The following is a 22951-nucleotide window of genomic DNA, read 5'->3' as shown; positions in this document are numbered from 1 at the left end:
TTAGCAGAGGAGAACTGGCCCTAAGTAACTTTACGTGGCTCTTGCTAAAGCTCCACACTCCTGTTCTCTTACCAAATTAAAAATGGACGACCTCTTCGACGTCTTCAATGAGACTCCACAGGAGCCGGTTGAAGTCGGGTCTGTGGCCGTGCCGATAGCCGAACCTGACTCCAAGAAAAGACCGGTGACTGACCTAAGCGATGAGGAGACATCAGTTTCAGAGAAACCCAAGCTCAAGCAGAAAAAGGCCATTGTCAAGGACAAGAAAACTGTCAATCCCGTAGTGGCTGACAGTCTTGAGATTGAAGCTTCTAGAGAGGTTAAAGCGTCCAGTGGACTACTGGGCGGAGATACTACCGAAGATGGTAAAGGACCAGTCAAGCTTAGCCATCAAGTGCGGCATCAAGTGGCGGTTCCACCAGATTATCCATACATTCCAATTTCCGAGCACAAGAGAGTGAATGAGGCAAGAACGTATCCTTTCACATTGGATCCGTTCCAGGACACTGCCATCTCGTGTATTGATAGAAACGAGTCAGTGCTGGTATCTGCCCATACCTCTGCAGGAAAGACTGTTGTTGCCGAATATGCGATTGCTCAATCACTCAGAGAGAAGCAGAGAGTTATATACACGTCTCCAATCAAAGCCCTGAGTAACCAGAAATACAGAGAGCTGTTGGCGGAGTTTGGCGATGTGGGTCTGATGACTGGTGATGTCACCATCAACCCCGATGCTGGGTGTTTGGTGATGACTACTGAGATTCTGCGGAGTATGCTGTACAGGGGCTCAGAAATCATGAGAGAGATCTCCTGGGTCATCTTTGACGAAGTTCATTACATGAGAGATAAGTCCAGAGGTGTTGTTTGGGAAGAGACCATCATACTTCTACCCGATAAGGTTCACCACGTCTTTCTTTCGGCCACTATTCCTAACGCAATGGAATTTGCGGAGTGGATATGTCAGATCCATGCCCAGCCATGCCACGTTGTGTACACAGACTTCCGTCCTACGCCGTTGCAGCATTACCTATTCCCGGCAGATGGAGATGGAATTCACTTGGTGGTTGACGAAAAGGGAACTTTTCGCGAGGAAAACTTTCAGAAAGCAATGGCATCCATCTCCAACAAGATGGGCGACGACTCTGGTGCTGTGGAGAAAGGAAAAGGCAAGAAAGGTCAATCGTACAAGGGTGGTCAGAAAGGTGGTAACTCAGACATCTATAAGATTGTCAAGATGATTTGGATGAAGAAATACAACCCAGTGATTGTCTTCTCTTTCAGCAAAAGAGACTGCGAGTCTTTGGCCTTGAAAATGTCCAAATTAGATTTCAACACTGACGAAGAGAGATCTGCTCTGGAGACTATTTTCAACAATGCTATTGAATTGCTGAACGAATCCGACAGAGCGTTGCCCCAAATCAAACATATTCTTCCTCTTTTGAAGCGTGGAATTGGTATCCATCATTCTGGCCTGCTGCCTATTCTGAAGGAAATCATTGAGATTTTGTTCCAGGAAGGTTTCCTCAAGGTGCTATTCGCAACAGAGACGTTTTCCATTGGTCTGAACATGCCTGCTAAAACTGTTGTTTTCACTTCGGTTAGAAAATGGGATGGAAAAGGATTCCGGTGGGTTTCTGGAGGTGAGTATATTCAGATGTCTGGTCGTGCTGGTCGTCGTGGTCTTGACGACAGAGGTATTGTGATCATGATGATTGACGAGAAGATGGAACCCCAGGTTGCCAAGGGAATGGTCAAAGGTGTTGCTGATAGACTCGACTCAGCATTTCATTTGGGTTACAACATGATTTTGAACCTCATGAGAGTCGAAGGTATCTCGCCCGAGTTTATGTTGGAGCACTCGTTCTTCCAGTTCCAGAGCTGTGCATCTGTGCCGTTACTGGAGAAAAAGGTTTCAGAGTTAGAGGAGAAGAAGAATTCGATTGCAATTGAGGATGAGGGAATGGTTAAGGAATACTACGATCTGAAGAAACAGCTGGGTGTATATCAAAACGATATACGCCACATCGTGACACATCCAAGCAACATCTTGCCGTTCTTGCAAGGCGGAAGGATGATCAAAGTCAAGGTCAAGGATGCTGATTATGGCTGGGGTGTTATAATCGATTACTCGAAAAGAAACGCCAAAAGAAACTCCTCTGCCTTCACGGATCATCAGCAGTACCTGGTGTATGTGTTTGTGACAACGATGTTTGCTGATTCTCCTGTGAACTTGATCAAGCAGATCAGTCCAGACATCCCAGAGGGAATCAGACCAGCCAAGGAGGGCGAAAAAACCACATCTGAAGTCATCCCAATCACCCTCGAGTCCATTACGGAGGTGAGCAATATCAGACTTTTCTTGCCCGAAGAGGCCAAGAAGAAGCCCACTGATATTAGGTCTTTTGGAAAGGTTCTTACCAAAACGATCAAGGAGGTTGGAAGAAGATATCCAGATGGGGTTCCATTGCTGGATCCTATCAAGAACATGAAGATCGAAGACCAGGACTTTAACAACTTGCTGAAGAAGTCTGAGGTGATTGAGTCCAGGCTGAACTCAAACGGTTTGGCACAGTCAGAACATCTGAAGACTTCCTACGAGAAATACAGCGAAAAGGTCTCCACAAATGATGAAATTCAAGCCACAAAGGCCAAGATCGTGGAAGTCAAGTCTGCCATCCAATTGGATGACCTCAGACACCGCAAGAGAGTTCTTAGAAGACTGGGATTCTCCAGTCAATCAGATATCATCGAGCTCAAGGGAAGAGTTGCTTGTGAGATCAGTTCTGGTGATGAGTTGCTATTGACCGAGTTGATCTTCAGTGGTGCCTTCAACGAGCTCACCTCCGAGCAATGTGCTGCTCTTCTTTCGTGTTTTGTGTTCGAAGAGAGAACCAAGGAGGTTCCGCGGTTGAGACCAGAACTTGCTGAGCCCCTCAAAGTTATGAGAGAAATGGCCAGTAAGATAGCCAAGATCTCGAAGGAGGCCAAGATCGAGATCGTCGAGAAGGAATATGTTGAAGGCTTCAGATCGGAGTTGATGGAGGTTGTTTATTCGTGGGCCAAAGGCTCAACCTTTACGCAGATCTGCCAGATGACAGACGTCTACGAGGGCTCTTTGATCAGGATGTTCAAGAGACTCGAGGAAATGTTGAGGCAGCTGACGGATGCTGCCAAGGTCATTGGAAACACTGCCCTCTACGACAAGATGGAGAAGGCGAGAGAATTAATCCATAGAGACATTGTTTCTGCGGGATCTCTATATCTATGATGTATAGTACAAGAGGTGTTTGGTCGATCTGTGGTTTGCATAATACAAAAGACGTTGAATTGGTAATGCCAAAGTGATAACTTATAGGTTTATCAACATAATCACGGGTTTGAATTTTCATCCGATGCTCATTACACTATCTTGAGCAATCATAAATTGTACGTTTCGTGTTTTCAGTACCTGTGAATTGTACTTGCTGTATCTTAATAGCTGTATCTGCATGCTTACAACTGTTCCATGCAGCTGTTCCATGCATCCGTGCTTGCTTCTCCATATTATAAAAAGTTTACATATTCTACCCACTTGGGACTTCGCACAAAAAAATCGTATTCAAGTTCATTATACACACCCCGTACTGCTTACAATAAATTCTCAGAAACCGCATACCCGGATTTCTCAACCAAAGCCTTCCAAAAACTCAGCTAATATTCCCTACATTGCCTCCATGAGCTTCGACTCTTCCTATACAAAACGCCCAGAGAGCATCGTCTCCTTCAAATTCAGAGGCTGATCAAATAGACTCTCCCAGATACCTTGGATATCCGCAACCTCGAGATCGTTGCCAGGTGCTGCCTCCTTGCGGTACTCCACAGGAACCATTCCAGGAGAGGCAAACTCTGACGAGACACCATCTGGAGCCGGTCCGGCCATTCGGAAAAACTCAGGACGTGGTTGTTGGAATGAGCCGGAAACAGGGGGAGCCATTTGCATTTGCATCTGGTGCGGAGGATATAGTGGAGGTTGCATTCCAACTGGATTCTGGTAATCTGTGCCGATGACGTACGGACCAGTTGGGGTAGAGCGGCCCATAAAAGGAGCCCCGACCATTGGAATATTATCCTGCAAAGGCGAAAAATCCGAGTCCTGAGGCGAAAAAACAGGTGGTTGGATACGGCTGTGCAAATTGACACTCAGTCCGTTGTCCGCATCACTCATTAGTTCTCTGAAAAACTCACCTATTTGCTGGTTTTGTTCACGTCCTTGATCGCTGCCATCATTACTGGGAGAACTCTGGATCCCGCTGTTGTTCAAAGCAGATGCTGTAACCAGCGGGTGTTTCACTGCAGAGCCAGCCTTCATCATATTTTCGTTGCTGTATCTTTTCGAGGAACCTCTTTTCTCGGGAATTGGAACTGCTTTGGTCTCAATGAAGAGTTTGAACTCTTGTGGGTCCAGATCAACACCAAAATTGATGGTAGAGGGATCGTTTGCATCGTAATTTTCGGGAATGGAGTCATAGTACGAAGCTGAGGCAGCTGTCTCACTCGGCGATAAAAGTTCCGATATCAACATTCCGGATGGCTTCCTCTGCTTCTGGGACACCGAGCCGGGCGACTGCCTCTTCCTGGCAGCTGCCTGGCGCTTGCTCACGAGCTCCTTGGTAGAGTTGAACATACTAACCAGGATCTTGGCCACGTTCTCGGCTGGAGGACAGGACTCCTTTAGATAGTCCACCATCTTGAGAACCTTATCTATAAAGGCCTGGCTCTTTTCAATGGCATCCTCCTTGAGACACAGCACTGGCGAGTTGATCAGGGCATAGAAAAGACCAATTCCAGCCTGGTGGATCGAGTGCACAGAAAGGTACTTGTAGTTGATCTTCTTGCTCTCAAACAGCCGTTCGTAGATATCCGCCAATTGGTACGAAATCTCGAACAAAAGTCCCAACATTTCCACAGAAAGGTGTTTCCGCTGAACACCTGGCTTATACAGCGTCTGAATCAGCTGGAAATAGTTGATCAGTAGGAAATCCTTCGAAAACCGATAGGTCTCCAGCAACGAGAGGTTGCTACAAGTCTCCAGCTTCAAACAATCCAACAGCCACGCGTTCAACTGCGTGTGCATCGCCAAAGTCCACTTGTTCAACGAGCCATATTCCATTATGGGATTCCCCATCTCAGGATTTCGGTGGACAACCTGTAGCTGCGACTGCAGCTTGCGCAATCGCACGAAGAACGAGGGGATCGTCAGGTCATATTCGGACCCTTTGAGATTGTACTCGTAACTCGGGTCCTTGACCTGAGTGCTGATCTCATAATCCCCGAGACTGAACGGCTTGTTCACATAACTACAGATCTGTCTGTCCAGACAGTATGCCGACCAGAACAGTCTGCGGTGGAACGACTTGTAGCCGGGATCGTTATCATGGGTCAGTTCCAGACGCTGGATAGTGGACTCCTGGTGAAGATCCAGATCCACACACAATTTGACGGCAGAAGAGATGATATACCAAATACCGGGAGTCACCGGCTTGAGCAAACCAAAAGTGCAAAGTAACAACAGGCTCTGTGTCGCATGTACCTCCAGACTCTGGCGGATATACAGATTTCTGGAGGAAATGTTTCCGTTTCCGGCCGTCACGGCTGGTGAAGTTTCCAACTCCGTGAGGATGGTCGGAATGGATTCAAAGAATTTGCTAAGAAAATACGTTGATGTCAGATAGTAGCCCTCTGGAGACGCCATTGCAGCCCCAACACCACCACTTTTTAGGTGGATTTGCTCCACTATCGGGCCCAAATCCGACTCTGCCGTGATCGCCGAGCCGATGGCGAGCGACACATACAACAGGAACATGTCACGTGAAGCGATATTGCTTTCGAGCAACTGTAGCCGGTGCTCTGACAGAAACGGCTGGGAATCGGTTCTGGAGGGCTCCAGACCGTATACACGGTTGACTATGGAGCCCAGGAACTCGCGGGACTCGATGAGCGGGTGTTGAGTCCATGCGAAGCGGAAGTAGTTGGAGATGAGCAGTTCTGTGACTTCTCGGCTCGGCAGAGGAGCCAAATCGGCCTGCTGCTTAAGAGGATCAGTATCACCAGCTTGGCTTCTGAGAGTGTTTCCGTATACCGTGGCGTCTGCGATTTCACGCTCCATCACAGGATGTGCGACTCTAAACGGGATCATAGAGAGCATGGTGATCTGGTTCATTGGTAGCGCGAGGTTTCTTCTGGACGGGGCGTGAGCAGAGACAGAGGCACTGGCAGCTGGACGGCCAGCTATGGGACCAGCCCTGGGGCCCACCGTGGGGCCCACCACAGGCTCAGACAGAGCTCCAGATGTCGACCTACTGGTCTCCCCACCGGTTTCTCCACCAGGCAAAAGTCCCGCATTCCCAAGCAAAGTCTCATAGTAAGCCACCTTGGACATCAAGGCTGCCACCATGTCCACCTTGGCTCCGGACATGTCTCCGGTCGGCGCCGAACTCGTCCGGTTTTCTTCCATAGGAGTCTCGAAATTGTAATCACGTGGTTTCTGATACACAGAATAGTCCTGTCGTAAAATCACATCTTTGGTAAGTGGGTCCTGGATCAAACACCGCACCTTGGCTCTAGCACATCGCGAGCAGCTTGGATAATTAAAGTCACACTTGTGTTTTAGCGAACGACATTTCTGACATGCCATTCGCGACCGCCTGAAGCGGGTGGCCTCTTTGGCCATTGGTATATGATTTGCAAGCAACTTGAGGTCACTGAAAGACTGTCCTAGACGGTAGCAAGGCAGCCAAATGAGAGCAACGCCTCGTAACAGCAGCGAGCCTGAATTTCCAGCTCAAAAGACAACTCAACACTAACGCAGTATACCAATCCAAAGGCTAACGACAAAAATTCTGATCTAACGAGAAGAAGGAGTTACCGAAAACATACAACCGCTCTTGCTTCGGGTTTGGCAGATGAGCTTTGGTTGGGGCGGACCTTAGTGTGTTTGAACAGATGCAGGCGCACAGCGTGTTAAGCGGCTTTATGATCCGGTGACACGGATGACCTGTACGGTCTGAACAATACCGCTTGACAAAGACAAGCCAACAAAGGAAGTGCTGTCCAAGAGTAATCTCGACTCGTCACGAATGCTGCAAAGACTGCTTGTCTATCCGGGCTGATAACGCAGCTAGGCCCGTTTTCGGAGGGATGAAGTGCCTTTTCACGCGCTTCAAGCTTTCGCACGGCATTACGGCCCCCCGCGCCCACTTCCGAGGGAGCTCCGGGACTTTGACACAGGCAGTTCAGGGCTACAGTTTCCTGATCGGGTAATCAGGTGCAGGCCCACAGAGGTTTTTCCGGTCACGTGAAGCATGGGAAGGTGGAGGTTTTTGAGACCACAGGTAGTGGTGGTGCGGTGTGCTTGAAAGGGGAGTCTATGAGATTATTTGAATCATGCTGTTTGCGACAATTGATTAGACGGCCGCTATTTTATTTACTATACATTTAGCCATGTTGCTTGTACACGGGAAGTGGGTTGATTAAGCATAGAGAGATTGATCGTTTTTTTGTTGCTTTTTGCCTCTTTCAGACCTGGCTAGCTCTTCACGCCAAGATCGAGCATGTAAGTCTAGAGACAATAAAACCAAATACAATACCGGGTCAGATTAATACGTCAAGTTGCTAAACGGTTAAACCCCAAGACATCAATTGGTTGGAGCACTACAAGAAAGCTGGAAGGTACAAATTTACGCAATTTCGACCAAAAGGGATGGAAGAGTGAAATAAACGGTGTTTATTTTTGATCCAGCTGGAGGTGAAATGTTCCAAGACTATCCCACAAAGCCAGTTAGTGTGAAAACCCTCAGGATCAAGTTATCCTCCGAGTGATTGGCTGAAACACTAGTACAGAGCCATCTCAACCCCGCCCGGTCTATACCGCAAACTAACCATTGACAGAGTCTATTTACATAGCTTTGATATCCCTTATCTGTATGAGCTCATTCTTTATACGCAATTTCTACTCAGTCTTTACCTGCTTGGTACAAATCGGCTAACCTCAAAGGTCAGGAGTCGTGTACTTTCCCAATCCCACCTCCAGCTGAGCCCTCTTTAGGTCCTGACCTGTTCAATCACCTCTTTGTGACAGTACTTTACCTGCTACAAGAGGGTTCACGCGTGCAGTTTTTTTGATTCGAAAGCAATTTGGGCTTTTATAAGGCTCTTGGAAATTTTATCAATAAGCCCATTTCTAAAATTCGCGTGTTTATTCGCCAAGTTAGTGTTGCTGCACCTGCCACCTACCCCTTTCAACTAGGGCTCAGTTTTTTGCGCGCCACAAGCCTTTTTCAGGCTTTGTTTCCTGTCTGTGAATAGATTTGTCCTCATATAATCCATGCCGATAGATGGGAATCTTTACCGGCCTCTGGCGCTGGTTTGGGTGATATTTCAACTGATAGCCCATGTCTGTGCCACACCAATTGACATCGCTAGCGAGTTCCGGGTCAAGGACCTTCCCGGATTGTCGTTGCTTCCTCCGCTAGAACAGCCCGTGATGCACGCGGGCCATCTTGAGCTCTATGCGGAAAATTCTACCAACTACTTCTTCTGGAAGTTTGAAAGGCCGCCCGCAAATTCCACAATCAAGTCAGAGAAGCTCATATTCTGGCTAAATGGAGGCCCGGGCTGCTCATCCATGGACGGAGCTCTCATGGAAATTGGTCCATTGCGAATTGGGGCTGACGGAAACGTTTTGTTCAACAACGGCTCGTGGATGGAGGCTGCGGATCTCGTATTTGTGGACCAACCTGGTGGAACTGGGTTTTCGTACACGGATGCGTACGATCGCGAGCTAGACGAAGTGGCCGGCGACTTTGTCGTCTTTCTGGCAAAATATTTCCGCGTTTTTCCGCAAGACTTGGCCAAACAGGTATGGATTGCAGGCGAGAGTTATGCTGGCCAGTACATTCCATATATTTCACGGGCTGTTCTTGACGAGAACGCGAAACCAGAACCAGCTTTTGGAGGACCCGTGGCCCTTGAAGGTGCTTTGATTGGAAACGGTTGGATTTCGCCTGATCATCAAAGTCTTTCGTATATTCCGTTTGCCGTTCAAGAGAATATCTTGTCCAAGACGGACCCCAGTATGCCCAAACTGCTCAAACAGCATGAGCAGTGCCAGAAGGTAATAAACTCGCGGAATCCTGAAATAAGAAAGGTGGAATCACCCCAATGTGACAGTATTCTGGATGTGCTATTAGAAGTTACCAAAGACAACTCTGCCAGCCAGGACAAGCAGTGTATCAACATGTACGACTACCGGTTGCGGGACTCGTATCCGTCATGCGGAATGAACTGGCCTAGTGATCTAGAGTATGTGAATCCCTTCCTGAGACAGGAAAAGATCGGCGAATATTTGAACCTCAAGAAGATGCGGGTTTGGAACGAGTGCGATGGTCAGGTGAGTCGGTACTTGAGGGCAAGGCACTCGATTCCCGCCATTGATCTCATTCCTGATTTGCTTAAGGAAATGCCAATTCTGTTGTTCAATGGTGATAAAGACATCATCTGCAACTATATGGGCACGGAAGCTATGATTAGCGACATGAAATGGGATGGCAAGTATGGTTTTGAGGATTCTGAAGATACCACGTCGGCCGACTGGTTTTACCGGGATGATTCTGCTGGTTTCATCAAGATTCGTGGAAACCTGACATACACACGAGTGTATGGTACCAGTCATATGGTTCCTTTCGATAAGCCAGAGGTCTCTCGTGGGTTGTTTGATATCATGACCAGGAACTACAAACCAGTCACGGTGGATAACTCAACTGGTGTCGCTACTCCCGTTTACGGAGAAGACGGTTCTACCAGTTTTGACCAAGGTTCTGGATCTAAGGAGGCAGATTCCGATCAGACTTCGAGACCGTCGCCCTCGACTTCAAAAGGTTCCGGCTCTAAACTAGCGGCGGACAGGTCATGGACATTCTATGCGTTCGTTCTGACAGTTTTCATGATCGTTATGTATGGATTGAGGTATCTGTACAAGAACCTGACGTCCAGGCCTTCCTCCATTCTTTCCAAGTACTCCAAGATGAACCCAGACAGCCCCGGAAGGGACTTTTCAAGAGAGGTGAGTCCCTCAGGAGGTGCCAGCGTTGCTGGCGGATTACTCAAGTTCAACCATAGTAACCCAAAAAAGAAGTCGGTGAGGTGGTTGGACGAAATTCAAACCGATAACCAAGGGTTTTCTCCAGAAGACCCGGAAAACGGGATTTTTGGAAGAGTGCTTAACAAGTTTGGGTATGGCGATCAGGCGTACCAACCTGTTGATCGCACTGACGACATTGAGATGAATGGGATTGACCAATTTATTATTCAGGAGGAGGATGAAGAGTTTGATGGTTTGGGCAGGGATGCGGAAAGGTGAAGATTAGAGAGTTAGACTTTTGGTTGAACCATGAACGATATCATGACAGGAGAAACCCATAGACTATATCACCCAGCTAGGTGCGGTCAATTTCTTGGTGCACCATTGGGCAAATTTGAATACCATTTTAGTTTATTATAAAAGAGATATCTTTTCAGTATTACGGTAATACGGAGCGACTCATATCATTAACATATCATGAACATATTACGTTTTATAGTAAGAGTACATGGACACAATGAATATTAGATGTCTTAAAAACCCATATAACAGTATAAATGCTGGAACCGCAATCATATAATGGCAGAATCTGGCTCAATCCCTGACAGAATGTCAGTACTCCCAAACTTTCTAACTCTTTCCCTCTAAACCTTTTCTTCCAATGGTTCAATGTTCCAGATGTTCTCAGCGTATTCCTCAATGCACCTGTCCGAACTAAAGAACCCCATGTTCGCAACCGAAATGATACTCTTCCTGACCCAGTCTTCCTTCTTGCGGAACTCCTCGTCAACGAGTTTTTGAGCCTCTAAATAGCTTTCGAAGTCGTCCGAAACCAGATAGTGGTCGCCATGGAACCTAACGCCATCCAAAAGCGACTGAAACTCATCCGGAGTCCCAAATTGACCCGACGAAATCGCATCAAAGACCTGCACCAGCGAATCAGGTATATGAGACCGTCCCATGTGGTGCTCGTGACGTAGATCTTCAACATCCTCGGCCAAATTGCCAAACAGGAAGATGTTGTCTTCGCCAACCTCTCTGGTGATCTCCACATTGGCACCATCAACTGTTCCAATAATGAGTCCTCCGTTCAACACGAACTTCATGTTCGAGGTTCCGGAGGCCTCGGTTCCCGCAGTGGAGATGTGTTCCGAAAGGTCGGACCCGGGGCAAATGACCTCGGCCTTGGAAACATTATAGTCTGGAATAAACACTACTTTAAGCAAGTCGCCAATTTCCGGGTCAGAGTTCACCACCGAACCAACCGAGTTTACCAGCTTAATGATGGTTTTGGCGGTGTAATAGCCAGGCGCCGCCTTTCCTCCGAAAATGGACACTTTGGGTACAAACTTAGTAGTTCTTTCAGCTTTGGGGGTTGCCTTCAGCTGCAAATATCTCCAAATGACCCCGAAAATGTTCAGCTGCTGACGTTTGTACTCGTGAATGCGCTTGACCTGGACGTCAAACAGCGAGTTTGGGTTAACAGTCACACCAGTTGTCGAGGCAATCAAAGCAGCTAGCTTAGTCTTGTTTGCGGTCTTGATGGCAGCCCATTCGGCACGGAAACCGGGATCTTCCACGAATTGCTCCAAACCCTTCAGTTTGTTCAGATCGTTCAAATACCCGTATCCACCAAGTTTGGATGCGATCAAAGCCGCAAGACCGGGGTTGGCCTGGCGAAGCCATCTCCGTGGAGTTATTCCATTGGTTACATTGGTGAATTTGTCAGAGCCATAAACCTTGACGAAATCGCTGAAAATGGTCTGCTTGATGAGCTGAGAGTGCAATTCTGCCACACCGTTCACGCGGTGAGACCCGATGATCGCCAGATTGGCCATCCGAATATTCTTGGGTTGGCTCTCTTCAATAACAGAAACACTGCTGAGCAGACCTCTGTCATTTGGGAACTTTTTCTCAACCATTTGCAGGAAAGCCAGGTTGATGTCGTAGACAATCTCCAGATGGCGAGGCAACAGCGTCCCGAACAGATCAACAGGCCATTTCTCAAGTGCCTCAGCCATTACCGTGTGGTTGGTATAGCCAAAAGTACGCTGGACAATCGACCATGCCACGTCCCATTCCAGACCCTGCAAATCCGTGAGAATACGCTGGAGTTCCACAACTGCCAAAGTCGGATGAGTGTCGTTCAACTGAATAGCCACCTGGTCTGGAAACTGATCCCATGGCCGTTTTGTCTTGATGAACCGACGAACAATATCGTGAAGTGAGGCAGCTACCCAGAAATACTGCTGCTTCAAACGTAGTTCCTTGCCCTTGTAGAAGTTATCGTTTGGATACAACACTGCCGTGATGCTCTCAGCACGCTGTTGCTGGGCCAGCGAGTCCTGGTAGTCACCTTCGTTGAATTTCTGGAAGTCGAACTCGGTCGTTGGTTTCGAGGACCACATTCTCAAGTTGTTTACGTTGGAAGTGCCGTATCCTGGGATGGGGAAGTCGTAGGCCACAGCCAGAATTTGCTCACCACCGTTCCATTGCTTCTTTGATTTTCCCGTTTGCGGGTCTTTGACAGTCGTAGTATAACCGTAGAAATCAACTGGGATCTGAATCTCCAACCGGGGGAGCTCCCACGGGTTGCTGAACCGGAGCCAGTAGTCTGGGGCCTCGGCCTGGTATCCATCAACGATCTTCTGCGAAAAAATACCGTACTGATAGCGCAAACCGTACCCCCAGCCTGGATAGTTTCCTGTGGACAACGAGTCAATAAAGCAAGCCGCCAAACGACCTAAGCCTCCGTTTCCGAGCGCCGCATCCGGCTCCACCTCCAGAATGTCTTCAAGACGGAACCCAAGTTCGTCAACTGCAGTAGCAGCCAGGTCGCGAATTTCCAGGTTGATCAAGGCATTATCAAGAGCCCGACCCATCAAAAACTCCAGGGAAAGATAGTAGATCCGCTTCACGTCTTTGGCCGTGTGCAAGTGCTGGGTCTTGTTCCAGTGCACAATCAGCTTATCTCTGATGGAGTTAGAAGTGGCCTGGTATGCAGCCAAATTGTCGCAATTGTAAATCGAACGCGCCAAAGTCGTCTCCACATGTTTCACAAACTGACTCTCAAACCCATCCACGTCGGAAAACTCGTTAGCCCCATACCGTTTCCAAATCTCTCTGCACTTGAGGGGAATAGCGGCATCAATTGATAGGATCTCAGTTGGAGAGAAGCCCGTCAGTGTTCGTTTATGAATTCTTTGTATTGGTTCAGACATTGAGTTGCAATTGAGGTTTGGATAATTAACCTTACCAATCGTTAGAAGAAGAGTAGTTGTAGTAAAAAGGCCACGAGCAGCCGAACCCCCTAACACCTGCAGGCAAACCACCTGATACCATGGCAAATGCGATTACGTAATTTCTTGTCAAATAGACCGACCCGGACTTATGTGCGGGTTCGGAAAAAATTATTATCCGACAAATAAGAAAGTAAAGTGCTTAGCATATTATATAGTAGATTGCGGAAATTTTATAATAGACATTCGTGATTGTGTGCAGGTTGGTTGCCTCAGCTGTATGCAATGCGGTCCCGTACATGATCTCATCGAGAAGCTAGTGGTGATCCGGCGGAGGTCCACGGATTGGAATTTCCAGTTGAATCTCAATTGGGAAGATGGTATTTGGTCTTCCATCTCTGCAGTCTGTTGTCTATTCAGTTGATCCGAATCTCTTGATATAAGCCTTTTGGTAGCAGACATCAACCCAGAACTTTCGTTCGGATCAGTTGGTTCCCCGGATTACTCGCTGAGATTTCCAGATCGGGAGATGTTAGGTTCACTACCGTGATCTGGTAAAGCCTCTGACTCAATTGTTTCAATACGCTGATTCTGACACAAGCTGCGAGGCATAATCCTGATGATTTTGCGACCCTACACACAAGTGGGAAGTCCATTAGCTGGCAAGTAGACTTTGAGACTGTTTGACCCTCTAAAAATCACTGATTGGTGCACTTCCAAGTAGGCAGTTAAAGGCATGAGACTTGGACCAAACAAAACATTAATTTGTCAAAATTGGTACCATTCTATAGTTCTCTCATGCTAGAAAAGAGCAGACCTAATTATTTCCTCTGTTTTGCTGACTATTGGACACATAGCCTCGGTTTCTTGCCATACTGTTTAGTGTATCTAGAATTTGTATTTACACTACGACAAGTCACTCCCTGATCTGAGTCTTGATACGCGAAAGCCACTTGGCAAGCAATCTCACCCATTACTTGCCCCAAAACATCTCAGAAAAGACGAAAGAAATGGCAGAGAACGATTCAGGTGCGTCTCTTCAAGAACAGCTGCTAGAATCCGCCAGGCGAAACAATGCAGAGCTGTTGGAGTCCATCATTGCAAAGGCGGCCGATTCGGAGGCCCTCGGCAGGCTGATCAACGAGACAGTTGATCCTCTGTCTAATACCGCGCTCCACATTTGCGCAAAATACGGATCGTTTGAAGTCTTGGACATTTTACTCGATCAGGAAGGTGTTGAAGTTGATCCGGTGAATTTATTAGAAGGTGAGACGCCGCTGCATTTGGCAGTGAAATATTCCATCGAAGAACCAGAGCATGGTGCGTTCGTGGCGGAAACGCTGCTTGATGCCGGAGCAGATCCGCGCATTAAGAACAAAAGTGGACTGAAACCCGTGCAGTTGGTCCACAACAACGACCAGTTGCAGGCTGCGTTGGAAAATGCAGAATACACGTTGGCTGCTGAGCTAGAGGGAGAGGTGGATCAGGCAGAGTTGGTCGAAAAAGAAGGTGAAGAAGGTGAAGGCGAAAGTGCATCTGATTCGGATTAAAGCCACGCATTTTTTAGTCTTTAGGATAGTTTTGCCGATTTCTAGAATCTATAAAGCAAAGTCATCGTCATAGGTTTTGGTCCAGTGCCCCAGCGTTTTCTGGAGTTCCTCCTTGCGTAGTTTCCGCTCGCTGTTTTTGAACGTATTCACATAAGAACCCCTTGCATCAATCACTGGTTTCACTAGCTCGCTCAGCGAAGCTCGTGACACGAAACTTTGGTCCCTCTTTTCAACTGGTCGGCTGCCCTTCTTGGCTGTGCCGTCTTTGACTCCTTGAACGAGCACATCACAAAAATGACAACAATAAACAAGACTCAAATGAGAAGGGTCCTTGTCAATGACAATATCACCATCACGCCTCGAAAATGGGAAGTTCACGTCAGTTGAAACAATCTCAATTGGCCGAAACCATGTCGGCACTTCTCCAAACCTCGTATGGAAACACCTGTGTAGATCATCCGAATTTCTCCGGGCCTCCGCCCGCGGAACAACCAAATACTTGATGTGAAAGCCTTCTGGGAGCACTAGTAGTGAGCTGATGCAATTTAGTAGACCACCGTCAAACTGACGGACGGAAATCTTATCGGAACAGCTCTTGGATAAGCTGAGAGGTGAGTCTGGCCTTCCGGGCTTGGTTCTCACCATCCCAAGTTGTGAAAACCCTCCTCTTCCTCTGCTATCCGCACTATGTATACCTTCTGTATCATAGTTGGTCCATGGAGTGGTGTCTTCTCCTTTTTGCTCCATATCGTGGACTACATTCGACATAGAACAATCTCCACACGGTAGCTCGCTGACGTAAAGGGCAAACTTCCATTCTCGCCTCAGTGAAATCCCCTGATCTGTGCGCTCGAGCATTGGATTGTCCTCTGATAAATCCTTACATTCCTCGATCAACCAGCCATTAAAAGCCCTCAAAGCCAGAATTTCTGCATGACAATCGTGAACCATGCGACCATGGCTCTTCTCTTTTATCTTTGCGTCTGGCATCACTTTCATTCCAGTGCCAATTGAGAGGACCCTAAGATCAGCCGGAGTCTCCTCATTCACGGCCACGACTGCGGCGACTATGGTCCATTCCCCTTTCTTGGGGTGGGCGGACCGGAACTTCCTCCTCGTCCTATCGTCACCCGTACCCTTGAGAAACAATCCCGCCACCCTCGCAGCAATTTGATCGGCCAAGCTCGTCATATATATTGGCGGGGACTATATATGCTGATTCTAAGGGCTGGTACCAGTTTCGGCTCAATTTAATTTGTTTTGCGGCTTGTGGAAACATAGTAGGCAGGAAGACAAGGATCTGGTGAAAAGTTGTGATAAGCATCTGGTTGCTTATGTAATCTCAAGTTGATATCGTTATCTTTGTGCAGTAAGTGATCGCGCTAGTACGATATTTTGCTGGAAACGACATGTTCGTTGATTCAATTAGAAAGAATTTGCAGGCTATTTGGTTAAACAAGGTAAAAAGTGGTTAGAGTTACATGAATGATGGTTGACAAAGTTGGAAATTCAATGGTCGCGGCAGAAGGACATGTACTCAAATCTTCAGTTCCGGCAAGGATGGTTTTGGATTAGATAAAGCCTGTAAAATGTAGGCCGATACGGTCACCTTCGGTACAGACTTTTGATGTTTAAGGATTCCACATGTACACCCCAGGTACTAGCACTCTGCTGCAAGGAACCTGCAGCAGCAGCAGCGAGTTCTCTACGATGCCCCATGACATCCTCATAGTCTCGCAACTCGACCAAATGGCTGAAAATGCTTTTAGTCGTTTCATCCAGCGCCACTCCAAGCCTAATAGGATTAAGAAAGACCTTGTGTGGCTCGCTGATATGATAGAATATAATTGCCGTCAACCCAACTGACTTCCGATCCCTGGTCCTGCACACTTCCGTTTTGGTCTCTCTGACCTTCGAGTTGACTTCGACATGATGAACGCGGTCAGTAACAATATTTGTTTTAATTATACCGGCACCAGCACCACGGTATAATTTACCAAACCTCGTGATAAGCACAACGTTACCCTCTTTGACTTTTTTGAAAGGATTGGGTATGCAGAAACAACCCGGGATCATGCCGAAAATCCCAAAGAATTCACCTAATGCGTTTAAGAACGATCCGTAGGATCCTCCCTGAGGAACATCCCATTCGAACTCGTATGGCTTTTCTATGTCACTGGAGGCTGGCTGTTTGGTGATGACTCTTTCCACTTGTGGTGGTTGAGCTGTTATTTCGTCATAACTGGGTAGCATTGGTTCTTTTGGCGGTGTGGTTGAAGTGGATAATAAGCGTCGAAGTGGTATTGGTATTTTAATGTTGTACTGTTGATTCTTCTGATGCTCAATGGCCAATCCTTGCAGGACTGCCCTTCGTACTTATACTTATCGGAGATTTCAGACAATGACCTCATGCATGCATGCAGCTGGCATGTAAACACAGAAGGAAGAAACGCTTCCAGCAACAGAAATTTGATGCCCAAAAACTCTCTGCAAGAAATGACATATCTGTCGTAATTGGCAATTTTCTTCAATTAGAGTTATGCCCAACTTGCCCAGTTTTACGAAATCAATTTATTAAGGGTCCTCGTTGTTCAGTTCATCGAAAACGCCCGATGACGTAATAGGTATTTTCACCACCCTTGCAGCTGGTGGGCATATTTGGTCATGTCCACATCTCCACCAAAGAGGCTTCCAATTAGATAAGATACGACGAATACTCAATGCATAGGATTATCCAATCGGGTGATACGAATGAAACCATCAATGCACACCGCACGGTTGGTAACATGGTGCAGATGTGCCGAAGGGCCGAATTAAGTGAGCGCTGAACCCATTTGCTATTGTCCATTAATCAAAATTGATATTGTCTGCATGTGTATGTAGGGCGCGGCAGAAATCCTTTCGGTTTCGATTTTTCGGTTTTTCGATTTCTCGGTTTCGATTTCTCGGTTTCGATTTCGGTTTTTCGTTTTCGATTTCGATTTCTCGGTTTCGGTTTTCGGAAATTGGACTGAGCACGCCCTGTATATATACAGTAATAATACATAACAGATGTAGTCGTCATATGCTTCCGAGGACGCGTGCGGAGAGAGATTTAAGCACGTGATGATATTACCGAAAAACAATCCGAAATCCGAAATCCACCCTCGGTAAAAACTCGAAATCCGAAATCACGAAGCCCTATGTGTATGTTCAATCCCAAATTTGACATTGATTAGTAGCTATACCAAAGATACATGCGGACTATTAAGAATTTGGCGGGGTCTGCGATAAGCATGTGGTTACTCATGCAACTCTACTTTTTCGTTACGGTACCGGGTATTGAAAAACGATGCAATAATTAATTCATTAGATTAAAAGCCAGAAAATCGCATAAATTGGACCAAATGAGGCCAAATACAGTCAGAGACGTAAAAACAAAACGATGGCATGCACTGGCAAAGCTAAAGTCAAAGCTCAACCAATCAGCTCTACTGAGCACTGCTGGATTGTTGGAACATACGAGCATCACGGTCCTCAGGGTCGTTCGCTTCGTTGAAAGCCATTATCTCCAGAGCTGTGTTAGGATTCGCTATGTTGCCAGAAGCCACGTCGATCTCGCCCGAAGATGGCATGAAAATGACCTTGGAATGGGCGTTCTTGGCCATGCTTTGCATTGCATCCAAATAACGAATTTGCATAGCTGGTTTGGAGGCCAGGATATCAGCAGCCTTACGCATGAGTTTAGCACTTTCAACCTCAGCTCTGGCAGTGATGATTTTGGACTCTCCAATTCTTTTAGATTCAGCAGCCATCGACAAAGATTGCGAAACGGTAGTCGGTAGAATCAAGTCCTTAATAAGTATAGACTCAACACGAACACCCCAGGCAGTGGCAGTTTCCATAATAATCTCCTGAATGGATTCTGCAATTTCCTCACGACGCTCAATCACGTCCTGGAGATTACGCGATCCAACCACATGTCTCAGAGTAGTCATGGTTCTCTCAACCAAAGCCTTAGTGACATCATCAACCGCAAAAAAGGCCGTGTGTGGTGCAGTGATGTTATAGTACAGAACACTTGTCAGAGTGATGGAAACGTTATCTCTGGTCATACACTGTTGTTGGGGTATTTCGGTAAATCTCTGCTTGACATCAGCACGGTACAAGTGCTCGGACAAAATATTCACGCTCACCAGGCCGGGGTCAGCAGAACGATACAGTTGACCAAATTTGGTAATGAGCCCAACCTCACCCTGTTGAATTCTCTGGTATGGATTTGGGATACAGAAACAGCATGGGATCATACCAAAAATACCAAGACACGAACCAAATGCATCCAACATTGCTCCATACGTTCCTGTTTGAGGAGTTTCCCATTCGAACTCGAAGGGTTGTTGCATTTCACTTCTTGAAGTGGGCTGTTGGGTCACCACGCCCACAGATTTGACAAGCTTGGAAGGTTTTGGTGAGTGGTCTTCAAAAGATTCAGACATTGCGAAAAAAGGTCGACGAATTTGTAATCAAAAACAATTTCTAGGAAGATGTAGCCTTCCTGCGGTTTGAACAGAGAACTATTGATTGGTAGTGTTGACTGATATAGCTAGTACTGCTATGCTGATGATACTTTACTGACTAGAGTTATCACGGAATTAGCAACTCTACTTATACCTCAAAAAACGGTTTAATCTGTTATCTTTGTTTTTTTTCATGCTCGTTTTCATGCTCCTATTCACCTATCAGAGGCCCCCAACTCCAACTGCATGACCCGGAATACGAGATATCAGCGGTGCGGCTTGCACAGCCTCTCCTGATGACCTTGCAGATTGTTTGAGTTTCTCTCATCTTTTTGAAAGCCCATTTTTCTCACATAATTATATTCGTTGTAGTCATTGGCAGTATTTCCGTTTGAATGGTACTAAATTTACCCAATTCCACCAGGCATATCTCGAATATATCCTGATCAACTCTTTGCTCTGCTTACCCCCTCCTGCCCCCTCCCCCAGTTCTCTCGCAGTCGTATTAACTTGATGTGACGTCACGGCTAAGCCCACTCCACACGCACTTATTTATGTACGATGGGTCACTGCATAATTGCATAATTACAATAGATCTGATAGATAGAGGCGAAGTCGGATAATTGATTAAGTACGGGTTTAATGACGTTTGGCGTTTAACCAATAAAAGGAGCGATAGGAGTTATCGGCTAAAGCTTCCGGGGGAGGCGCAATTGTCATCAATCCAAATGATCATTGGTAGTTACTGCGGCTGAGCAAACCTGGTATCGGGTTTGTGTATGCGCATACTGGAAAGGATTCAAGGGAATGAACTCGGTTGATTACTATTAGATATCTCGAGGCTGAAGTCCGCCATTTAAACGTCATCAGAAGAAATGTGATTTCCAAGATTGAACAAGTAGTCGGTATTCGCTCTTCCGCCAAACTCATTGATGTTTCCGTCTCCATCAAAGTAATTCGCGTATTCCGAAGTGTTAGTTCTGATTGGAGGACCAGGTCTTGCAACATTAAAGTTGATTGGGTTTTGAACAAAAAACGGATCGTCCAGGTTGAATCCCAACAGCGGGTCGATTCCAAAAGGTGAGTCCTCCAAAGCAAAATCCCCGCAATCGGATCCTATAGAAAACCTAGCAGGACCTGGTGGCTGAACGTTTGGTTCCTCTCCATCTCCAAAAAAGCCATTTGGTGAATAAAGAGGATTTCTGGGTGAGGAATTATCTTCCTGGAACACGGCTGGTGCTCTCGACCCAAGGAATGACAAACTGGAGTCGCTTTTGCGCAAAAGAGCCATGTTTCTTGCAGAAGGTGACTTCAGAAGAAGTCCAGAATTGGATTTGTATAGTCCAGTATTTGACATACTGGCCATGCTGGGAACACGACTGGGGCCTTTAGCCTCCTCCTCGTGGATTTTGATCAGATTATCACACATCTCATTGATATACCGAACAATGCGGATAGTGCTTGGTCTCCAAAGCTCTTCGCCAACTTTTTCAAACAGATTCTGCAATTTTGACCTGATAAGCTTGATTTCGTCAAAGAAGTCGTATACCAGAGGTAAACCCATCATCAGGAACGTGTAAATGACAACAAAAGATTGGTAGGCAAAACAGTAAAAGAACGGGTAGATGGACTGGAAGTCCGTGGTATCCATCTTATCCTTCAATATTTCCACCAACGCAAGGAAATGATCCAAAACCTTGATCACAGAATCCAGGCACGATTTGGCTGAACTCTTGTGTTGTGACATGAAATGTTGGTGAAACTTGGCGCGATTTCCATAAACGAGGATAAGATCGCATATAGTCTCACAATCTGTTTCCAAAAGAGAGTATTTCTCCATTTTTCCCTCATATCGTTTTTGGATGGTAAAGGTGAGATCTGAAGGAAGTTCGTTCAGAGCAGTAACGCTGGCGCTGCGTCTTCGTTTTGTCTTTCTGTCTTTGGTGATACGAAGCGGAATCCTGATCAAACTTGCCTTAAAGGTATTAGACCCTGGTTCCAACCTCGCGGCTCTCCTATCAGACAAAATTTTCTCGTAGATGATAATTTCATTCTCAAACTCCTCATCAATTTCCAAAATCGTGGAGTAATCGATCTCTACCTTGTAAGACTCGATCAGTACTTGGGTAGACTTCTTGATCAGCTCCGAAATCCCAATTTTGTAGTTCAGCCTGATTTCACAGTTTCTCAGTAACGGCTGGAAGGTAAACGTTACAGGGTTTGGCCTGCCAAGAATGGAGCAAAGAACCGCACTCAGGAAGTTGATTGTCAACCAAAGGGATGTTCTCGGGTGCTTCCGGATCACCTCCAGACTCTTCTCACCGACCTCGTTCTTCAAGGTTTTCACAATATTCTTATCAAATACGTGTAAACCAAGAGAATACGCAGAGCTCACAATCCGAAACAGCAAGGTCCAGCTTTTCTCAGGCTGATCGTTGTAGAAGAGGTCTTCGCACTCTATGACGTAAGCCTGAAGGTTAGTGACAGTGTCTATCGAAACACCATTTCTCAAGTTCTTGAACTGCTTGTACAGCGTTCCACGCATCTTGGCATAGCTTAGGTTGTTCTCGACCAAAAGGGCATTATCTGGTTCCAGGCTTCGCAAGACCGTGATCAGAATGGCCAACACTAACAACATCTCATCATCATGCGACCATTCCTTCATTCTCGTGTAGTTATTCAAAAAATCAATCAAAGGCTTCTCGGAAACAAAGTTGATGTTATGGGTCTTGAACATGAAGAAGCGCTTCACAAGCTTGATTATCAGCTCAATGTTCTTCGGAGAAGTAGCCAACTGTCTTCTCACTTTGATTTTGCTCAAAGACTCTAGAGGAACATCTATCAAAATAGGCAAATCGCGCTTCTGGCTGATCTGCCTCCTCATCTTCATGAAATTGTCGTAATCAGAATCGTTAGTCCCGTTCTCCGTTTTCGTAGAGGTTTGGCTAATCATGTATTCTGTTGAGTTGGGGCCATAATACCTGCCTCTTTTGGCATTAGCCGTGTCCTCGTTATCAGAAAAGTCTCCACTGCGAAACGGTGGCTTCAACAACCCATTTTCCTCTGAGGCTTTGTCAGTTCCGTGCTGCCTCAGCTTTAATCGTAGCTCCTTCAGCTTTAGCTTCAACACCTCATTCTCCCTCTGAATAGCCTCAAGCTGGTCTTCCTCTACCTCACTGGGTGCTGTCTCTTCCTCGAATTTTACCTGAACCGTTCCTCCGGGACTGGCGGCTTTCTTCTCGTTGTTGGACTCAGAGCTGCCAGATTGGGACCTATATGAGGCATTTCTGTCTATCCCCGGCCTTCCAACCACTTTGGGCTTGTCCTCTAACAAAGTCTCTACCTCAATTGAACGAAACTTTCCAGGGTATTCACATGACGTATCCCTCTTGATACACTGATTGCAAACAGGGCCCACTTTATTGCACTTGATTTTCCTCCTCCGGCATTCCACACAAGAGATTGGATATACCTTCATCGTAGTTGTGCTAGCATTTGCTCTATCAACCATACGATTAAAATCAAACCAAGGATTGAAAGTGCTGAGTA

General features: G+C 46.5%; 9 protein-coding genes across 9 annotated transcripts; 3 read left to right on the top strand and 6 right to left on the bottom strand.

The window, feature by feature from the left end:
• Nucleotides 1-82: 82 nt before the first annotated feature.
• Nucleotides 83-3268, top strand: KUCA_T00004131001 (uncharacterized protein; the record flags this gene model as incomplete). Its single annotated transcript, XM_022600834.1, has 1 exon — nucleotides 83-3268. One exon carries the CDS (start codon nucleotides 83-85, stop codon nucleotides 3266-3268), a length of 3186 nt encoding a protein of 1061 aa, XP_022460140.1.
• A 462-nt stretch (nucleotides 3269-3730) lies between these two features.
• KUCA_T00004130001 (uncharacterized protein) lies at nucleotides 3731-6709 on the bottom strand (the record flags this gene model as incomplete). The annotated part of the gene is made up of 1 exon (XM_022600833.1): nucleotides 3731-6709. One exon carries the CDS (start codon nucleotides 6707-6709, stop codon nucleotides 3731-3733), a length of 2979 nt encoding a protein of 992 aa, XP_022460139.1.
• A 1653-nt stretch (nucleotides 6710-8362) lies between these two features.
• Nucleotides 8363-10396, top strand: KUCA_T00004129001 (uncharacterized protein; the record flags this gene model as incomplete). The annotated part of the gene is made up of 1 exon (XM_022600832.1): nucleotides 8363-10396. One exon carries the CDS (start codon nucleotides 8363-8365, stop codon nucleotides 10394-10396), a length of 2034 nt encoding a protein of 677 aa, XP_022460138.1.
• Nucleotides 10397-10761: 365 nt separating this feature from the next.
• On the bottom strand, nucleotides 10762-13338 carry KUCA_T00004128001 (uncharacterized protein; the record flags this gene model as incomplete). The annotated part of the gene is made up of 1 exon (XM_022600831.1): nucleotides 10762-13338. One exon carries the CDS (start codon nucleotides 13336-13338, stop codon nucleotides 10762-10764), a length of 2577 nt encoding a protein of 858 aa, XP_022460137.1.
• Nucleotides 13339-14366: 1028 nt separating this feature from the next.
• On the top strand, nucleotides 14367-14906 carry KUCA_T00004127001 (uncharacterized protein; the record flags this gene model as incomplete). The annotated part of the gene is made up of 1 exon (XM_022600829.1): nucleotides 14367-14906. The coding sequence occupies one exon, from the start codon at nucleotides 14367-14369 to the stop codon at nucleotides 14904-14906; it is 540 nt and encodes a 179-aa protein (XP_022460136.1).
• Nucleotides 14907-14954: 48 nt separating this feature from the next.
• On the bottom strand, nucleotides 14955-16097 carry KUCA_T00004126001 (uncharacterized protein; the record flags this gene model as incomplete). Its single annotated transcript, XM_022600828.1, has 1 exon — nucleotides 14955-16097. The coding sequence occupies one exon, from the start codon at nucleotides 16095-16097 to the stop codon at nucleotides 14955-14957; it is 1143 nt and encodes a 380-aa protein (XP_022460135.1).
• A 414-nt stretch (nucleotides 16098-16511) lies between these two features.
• On the bottom strand, nucleotides 16512-17159 carry KUCA_T00004125001 (uncharacterized protein; the record flags this gene model as incomplete). The annotated part of the gene is made up of 1 exon (XM_022600827.1): nucleotides 16512-17159. The coding sequence occupies one exon, from the start codon at nucleotides 17157-17159 to the stop codon at nucleotides 16512-16514; it is 648 nt and encodes a 215-aa protein (XP_022460134.1).
• A 1217-nt stretch (nucleotides 17160-18376) lies between these two features.
• Nucleotides 18377-19381, bottom strand: KUCA_T00004124001 (uncharacterized protein; the record flags this gene model as incomplete). Its single annotated transcript, XM_022600826.1, has 1 exon — nucleotides 18377-19381. One exon carries the CDS (start codon nucleotides 19379-19381, stop codon nucleotides 18377-18379), a length of 1005 nt encoding a protein of 334 aa, XP_022460133.1.
• Nucleotides 19382-20258: 877 nt separating this feature from the next.
• KUCA_T00004123001 (uncharacterized protein) lies at nucleotides 20259-22913 on the bottom strand (the record flags this gene model as incomplete). Its single annotated transcript, XM_022600825.1, has 1 exon — nucleotides 20259-22913. The coding sequence occupies one exon, from the start codon at nucleotides 22911-22913 to the stop codon at nucleotides 20259-20261; it is 2655 nt and encodes an 884-aa protein (XP_022460132.1).
• Nucleotides 22914-22951: the final 38 nt, after the last annotated feature.

This window comes from Kuraishia capsulata, genomic scaffold (assembly GCF_000576695.1).
Source record: "Kuraishia capsulata CBS 1993 genomic scaffold, Kuraishia_capsulata_scaffold_5, whole genome shotgun sequence".
Lineage (NCBI taxonomy): Eukaryota > Fungi > Ascomycota > Pichiomycetes > Pichiales > Pichiaceae > Kuraishia > Kuraishia capsulata.
Note: the sequence above shows the minus strand (reverse complement) of the source record. Positions and strands in the feature narration are given on the sequence as shown.